We start from the raw sequence: 7,542 nt of genomic DNA on the forward strand, positions 1-7,542 counted from the left end.
GTGTGTGTGTGTGTGTGTGTGTGTGCGTGTGCGTGCGTGCGTGTGTGTGTGTGTGTGCATTTTGAAAATGTACACTTCTGGAGCTGTTAAAGAGTTCAGTTCAAGTCTGACCAAAGTTATAAACCTCTTTACATCCTCGACTGTCCCGGGATGTTTGTGTATTTGAATGCACAAATCTTAGGGAACATATTTGAGTCTGGCTTTCATCCAACCATACATCTTGATGTATGCTCAATCATCATTCAGTCATTATGCAAATGTACTGTTTATAAGACGAAATGTTTCTCCTGCTGAAAAGCTACGTCCAGATGAACAGAATCAACTTTTGGGGGCATCATCCATCCATCTTCTGTTGCTTATCCAGCAGGTCTTGCAGGGTCAGGATTCTAATCACAGCTCCTCCGGGGGGACACTGAGGCATTCCCAAGCCAGCTGAGAGGCATCATCTCTCCAGCCTGTCCATTCTGTTTTTGGCCTCCTCCCAGTTGAACATGCCCAAAGGCAAACTACCTCAATCAGCTCCTTTGTGAAAGATTTAGGTGTACTTTGAATTCCTGCTGAATGATCAAGCTGCTCATTTTGGTACCTCGTATCCAGAGCTCCTTCGGTCACAACCCTGAGCTCACGGCCACAGTTTAGGCTGACTTCATGCTAGCACTCTGCCCTTCTCTGGCTGAGAACCGTGGTCTCAGGCTTGAAGATGCTAATGCCCTCTGAGCTCCAAATTGTTCCACTGTACGCTGAAGGTCATCGTTTGATGAAGCCAAGAGAAAAACCAGGTCACCCACAAAAGGAGATCCTAAGAACATCCATCTTAGCTGAGTTGCTGTTTTGAGTCTTTTGGTTCAGCTTCCATTATTATTCTGGTATTTTGTGAGTTTTATTTCTGGTGAATGGACTGCTTCTTATTTAATGCTTTTCTACTCTGAGCACTTTACACAACGTGTTCATTCACTTTTTCTATTCTTCTAACAATCACACACATTCACACTCCGATGGACGCATCGGAGAGCAACATGGGGTTAGCATCTTGCCCAAGGATATTTGTAGACTGGAACAGACTGGGATTGAACCAACAACCATCCAGTTAGTATGTGACCTGCTAACTGGATAGTTGCTGCTCTCCACCAAACGTACGCTGGCCAGTTTTCACACATGCACTGCAGCCGTGAGTTTTTCTCAGCTGGCAGACGAACTGCACCAGCCTCACTTTAACTCATGGCTCATTCTGTAGGAAGCATCTTTTAGTTACGTACTTTACTCATCAGTAAGAATCGTGGATGATGTTAGCCGTCTTATTGCATGCTACTCAACAGCAGATGGATTTGTGCGTGTCAGTGTTTCAACATTTCACTCGATTGATCTATTAAAGCTTGGATTTGTAGCAACAAGTTGACCATTCACATCCTGTCTTCCAAACCAAGCACATTTCTTTAAAAGGAAAATACGTCTTCTGATGCTTGAAGTAATGATACTTTTATTGGATACTTAACCTTCCATCTGTAAGAGGAAAAAAATAAAAGGATTAATAGCCACACCCTCATGCTCACGGTCAGTATGAATGTTCAAACAGCTGATAAGGGGCTTTCAGTGTGGTGAAATGCAGGAAGTGCAGAGCAGGAAGTGATTTCATTTAAACACACAGCACACAAACTGTCAGTCCTACACCGCCTGTGTGACATCACAGCAGTATTTAGACAGTTAATGTCCTCCTAAGAATTTCTTTCTCAGTATTCATCATTCAATTCAATTCAAATATCGACGCTACGTCTCTGTAAAATAGTGTGTTTCAGTGAAGCTGTAAACTTATGCCACATTCCAGACACCTCTGAACTCGGATGTCAGAACTTGTCACTCCTCAGTTAACACATTCCAGAAAAAGTGTGGAACAACAGGATCTGCTTTGGTTCTTTGGAAGGTAGAGAATACAAGACATCATCAACCACAGAGGCTGTGAAAACAGAAAACCTGAGTGTGCAGCCAGCAGAGGAAGTAAACAGCTTCTTCACCCGCTTTGAAACACCACAACAGCAGCGCTCATCTGCCTCAGCCCTGCTCCCATCCTCATCCTCACCTTCCTGCACCGCTCCATCACTGTAACGGAGCACGATGTCAGACGTGTGCTCCTAGCAGTGAACCCCAGGAAGGCAGCCGGTCCAGACGGAGTACCTGGCAAGGTACTAAGAGCGTGTGGCCACCAGCTCACCCTCATCTTCACCAGACTCTTCAACCTCTCACTGGATGAAGCAGCCATCCCATCCTGTCTAAAATCAGCCACAATCATCCCAGTACCGAAGACGTCTTCCATCACCAGCCTGAACGATTACCGCCCTGTGGCCCTCACGCTGGTGATCATGAAATGCTTCGAGAGACTAGTCCTTCAGCACATCAAGGATTACCTCCGCCCAGAATTCGACCCGCACCAGTTTGCATACCACGCAAACAGATCCACAGAAGACGCCATCGCCCTGCATCACGGTATGCTACGGCAGCTGCACTAAGGCTGACAGAGCGAGGATTCAGAGTGTAGTCAAGACACAAAAAAATCATCGCTCAAAGCTGTGAGTCAACAGAAGCTGAACAGCTGCAGACTAGTTAAGTAGGACTATCAGACCAATGAATTCCAAAAGAGTGCATCACAATTTCCTGCTCAGCTGGATGTGAATCTGTAAGGAAAACTGGAACGACGCTGTTAAATACAGACACGGTGGAGAAAACGTGACGTATCTAATCTATAAAGGTGCCCATTAGTGCCGCCTTGGCCTGGGTTACCTTCCCTCCACTCATTCATACATGTGCCTACAGTGTGCATTACTTCACACAGAAACATCCCAGCTAAAAAATAAGAACACCTGCTGGCAGGTAACGACCAGCCGCCCTGCTGCCAGCCCTTATTCAATTAGAAAGGCCACATTGCCTGTCACAGCACCTCCCTGTGGTTACATATAGAACTGCGCAGGCTGTCGCAGCTTTTAGCAAACATGCTGCACCTTTGTGACAATTTATTTCCTCTGTATTTACATTTTCTCATATCCCACTTTTTGTCCTGATAATAGACTACTGTCTACACAGCCCTCCACCAAATCTCAGCATACGGCCGTTCTTTCTGATTCTGGAAGAACTGTTAAAGCACATATTATCATGTACAGTTAGGAAGAGCAGATCCCAGCAAACTAACTACGGAGCAAGGAAGAGTATGTCTGCGTTGGACACATTAATAATGCTGACACGAATCTACAAACTCTGCAGGACAGATATTCAGTATTTTATCTGAGGACAGTTTTCTAATGCTGGAAGCAAAAGTGTTTAGGATGTCACGTGTCCTGTATTGTGTCCTGTATCCGCTCTGTAATCGTATTTGTGCAGATTTATTAATCATGTTCAGGTCCACACGATTTCTGTGAGACTCTGCTAAAGACAATCAAATGTGGGGCACAGTGTCTGAGGGTGGATCACACTGTGTATGTCCACCTCAGACACGGTCACCATGGGAAAGGGTCTGACTTTTAACTCTCTGTGACGTAAAAGCCTGCGACGAGCCGTCTGCGTAGATTTTGCGTGTTTAACGTCAGCGGTGAGTTCTGCCTGACTCTGGCTCAGCTGTCCTGGAAAGTGAAAGCAGTGCAGAGGGCCTCAGGGGCCATCGGGGGCCGGAGGGTGTGGGGGTTGGGTGCATTCCCGCCGACAAACAAACCAGCTCCTTAACGGCCAAAAAGCACGTGACCAAGCGTCCTCCACAAGAAACAGTCTCGTGACCTTTCGGGTAACAGTGTCGGGGGCCCCTTTAAGACTCTGTGACAGGATGACGGCAACGAGGTGAGAGCAGAGCGCGCGCAGCATCACGACGATCCCCACAGGAAGGACAAAGAGGAGGAGGAGGCGTGCCACACGATGGGCGCGTCATTAACGCACGGGCTCGTGCTGATGTTTACGATGACAGAGGCGTGAGACGTTAAACCTGCAGGACTAGTTAGTCTGTGACAACGAGGACCGGCCTCTCCGCTCCGCCCAGCACCGCCTGGCTGGCTCCACGCTGCCTGAGCGGGCAGAGACACGCACCGTGGCTGCATGCAGCAGGCACGGAGTCATAACACACAAACAGATATTGCGACGCGGTGAGCCACGAGCAGATCTGCGGGATGATGAACGGAGAGCGGATCGCAGCAGCCGGAGGAGACACGCCGGGGGCCGCGGGGAGGACGCGCCGGTTCCAACGGCCGCACGGTGAGTGACGGGCACGCGTGCACGCGCACTGCGCATGACCGGGATGTAAGATAGCAGCCTGGTTATGTAATAAAACACACACACACACACACTTCCTCTTATTTCATTCATTCCCGCAACACACTGTGTGCGCGTCACTGTGACGCAAACTGTGGATAATATCATTGATTAGCGGGCAGAGGGCGTGATCATCATCATCATCATCATCATCAGGAATACTGTTAAAGCCAATCAGCGTGCGCGCGCACACACACATTATATAAGGACTGCGATATATCGGGCCTGCTGTGAGCGCGCATATATGTCACAGCGCGCGGTCTTTGAGCTGCTGTCAGGCATGTGCTGGGTGGTGCTGCTGGTTTGATAAGACACGACCCGCGTGGGGAATGGAGTCCAGGGAGCAAAGCGCGCACCCCATGCGACGGCGGCGCGTGCGGTGTGAGAGCACAGGTGAGGTTTGTTTCCCTCATTCAGAGAAACGCACCGCTGACCTCCCCCAGGTCGCACACGTGACTCGTTTTTGGCGAAAACACCTGAAGTCTGGCTCGATGGTCACGTGAAGTGAGAGCCAATGCAGGGCCGGATCCGCTGTCTGAGAGGCCGCGGGCAGAAATCCGAGAGTGGGCACCTTTTAATGCTGGAGGAGTGGACGACTTTGAGCCTGCGGGGTGGGGAGCGCGTGCTCGCACGGCCACTCTTATTTTTACAAAAACGCAGCCTGACCAGCAGCAGGTCCTGTCTTTGGACTCTTATCAATGTGTAAGCGAGGGATGTTCTGCAGTGTGGTGGCGTGGCTACAGCTCACTGCATGGTCAGCATGTCTGGGCCTTAATCGCCACCGTGTCAGTGCTGGGTTTCACTCCTGTGATAAGAAGCAAATATGTAGTTGAGAGCAGGATCTTCTGCAGTACGTCGTGCGGTCAGGCCTGACTAACGGTGACTGATGTACGCCGTGCTCTTTTAAACTTCGGGCCGTTGTCATGTATAAAACCAACAGCAGGCTGTAGCATGCTGCTCGTGTCTAAAAATATAGTAAAATTGAAATTTCCTGCATGGTTTTGGCTTCACTTCAGTTAATGACGACAAAGTTCACGTCCCGGCTCGGCTGCAGGGAGGTCTTTCCACTCTGAGGTCTGTTTGGTCAGCCTGTGGCAGCTCGTGTGTGACTGGCGCTCTGTGATGGTTTCTGTCGTGTTGACATGATTCAATCTCGCTCCGAGCCGTCTGTGACGTGTGCAGCGCTTTTAAAAGACGTGTTTATGTTGAGCTGAGTATAGCAGTGAATGCTTGGCTGCTTTGCTCTGTCGTGGCTGTAACTTGGGTGGGTTTCTTTTTTAAACTAATAAATGTGACTTTTGTCCACTCCGAGCTGATAAAATTCCCGAAGGCATTTTTGGTCAGTTTTCAGTCCTGACTAAAAACACAGACACACTGCATGCCTTTCACACAGCTTCCTTTCATGAAGGAAGGAAGAGGCATGAAGACAACAATGCTTCACTGGTTTTTACTGAAATCTGACTTGTGGATGGATTCAGTTTGTGTCCATGTCAGTCATTTAGAAATAATCAGGCGGAGCATCTTTGCCGTGTTGGGTGTAAACCACTAAACTACAGAGCCACTAAAATATAAATGAGGTACTCAGGCCTGAAAATAAACTTTACGTTGGCAGAAGAAACGTAGCCGTTTGCTTCATTAGTCTTTTTTTTAAACCTCAGTGACTGAAAACTGATGACCTCTGACCTCAGATTCTTTGGTTTTTAGTGTTCGGCTCACTGTTGAAGAAAGCTGTGACGTGGGAACAGAAGCGTGACTTCGTAGGAAATGTTCTTGCTCAACTTCAACTTCTCTGAGCTGTTGATGACTTGAGCAGATGTGCGTTTCACATGTGACCCAGCTCCTGTTTGCTCACTGGGAGCTCCAGCAGAGTAAACAGCAGCTGCAGGAGCTGCTTCTGTTTACTGACTGATCTGTGTTTATATGTTCGGTCAGTACTGCACATCATTAATATTTTAACTTCTGTGTAGAAGCTAAAGTCAGACCCAAACCACTAAAATGGCATGTTTTCCCTTTATTTAACTCTCATTTATTTGTCCCCAAAATTCAAATAAAAGTGAGTGATCCATCCACGGATCCATGTTTTCGTGACCGTGGGAAGCTCGAGTACCCGCCGAGAACCCACGCAGACAACAACATGCAAACTGCACACAGAGCGACTGCAGCTGGCCACTGGTGCAGTGGTGCAGTGGTTAGCGCTGCTGGCTCACAGCGAAAAGGTTGTGAGTCCAGTTTCAGTTCTGCACAAAGCTGTGTGTCTGCTGCAGCGTGCAAACAAGGACGGTAACAGGATGTAGTGTGACGGGTGTTTAATCTGAAGATGCTCGCCTTGAGCTGTGTGCAAAGGTCCACGTGTTGGTCTTACCTTAGATAAGCTTTCTGTTTGCGTTCTGATTTTATGTGTTTATGGCAGCATCACGCTGAGGAGACGAGTGGAAGCCTCTGTCTCCTCACTCCTCAGAACAGCGTGCCGTCCTGTCGGCGAGCCTGTAACGCCTGTTTGCTGCCGTCCTGTCATTTACTGCCATCTTGTGGCCACTGTTGGTTACTGTCTCTGAACACTAGCTTTGACAAAAAAAATTGATGTCTCTAATAATGAAGTTTTTTGGGGGGTGACAGTCATGTCAGGTAGGTTCAGACCTGACCCGACTGAAGACCTCAGTTTCCCTTCTCACTTCCCTCTTAATCGCTCTCGCTCGCCCTCTTCTGGTGTAATGTCTGCTGAGCGCCGTTTTATGCACTTACGGTAAAGCAACATGTAGACGTCAGCTGCATAATAGGGCTGGGTATCGTCACTGATTTCTAGAATCGATTCAATTCCGATTCACAAGGTCCCAAATCGATTCGATCCACGATTCGATTTAATTCGATTCGATTCGATTTAAATCTGGGAAATTTTGACAGTCAGAAGTATAATTCAGATCAGAACATTTACATATTTTTGTATCTATAAAAAGGAAGCTGACACTCGCAAGACTTTATCAAAGGTGTGAGCATCACAGCAGACGCCTTTGTGTCAAAGTAGCTGAAGATAAAACAGAAAAACATGTAGGTGATTTTCCTGGCCTGGATTTTATAAAAATATTCTGCAGTACATCAAAAACGAAAGAAAACCATTAATTAATGAACATTACCTCTGACGTTACAGCGTTTTATTAGACACACGGCTAAGCATTTAGCATTTTGAATAATATTAAAAAGTTTAAATTTGCTCAGTATTGAACAGCAGAAATGAGGTTTTCTTTTCGGAAGAATGTAAAAGGG

The 7,542-nt window shown here is 47.5% G+C and overlaps 1 protein-coding gene across 3 annotated transcripts in view; it reads left to right on the forward strand.

The window, feature by feature from the left end:
• The first annotated feature begins 3,663 nt into the window (after positions 1-3,663).
• The window catches only part of LOC102206163 (6-phosphofructo-2-kinase/fructose-2,6-bisphosphatase-like), a 17,378-nt gene continuing 13,499 nt past the window's right edge, over positions 3,664-7,542 (forward strand). For 2 of the 3 annotated variants that reach the window (XM_005754016.2, XM_005754020.2), the window contains exon 1: positions 3,664-4,224. In XM_005754016.2, coding sequence (XP_005754073.1) covers positions 4,140-4,224 — 85 coding nt within the window. In that variant the 5' untranslated portion in view covers positions 3,664-4,139. The other variant, XM_005754018.1, reaches the window with a different exon arrangement.

Source organism: Pundamilia nyererei, unplaced genomic scaffold, assembly GCF_000239375.1.
Source record: "Pundamilia nyererei isolate P.nyererei 1_Seehausen unplaced genomic scaffold, PunNye1.0 scaffold00495, whole genome shotgun sequence".
In the NCBI taxonomy this organism is placed as follows: Eukaryota; Metazoa; Chordata; class Actinopteri; order Cichliformes; family Cichlidae; genus Pundamilia; species Pundamilia nyererei.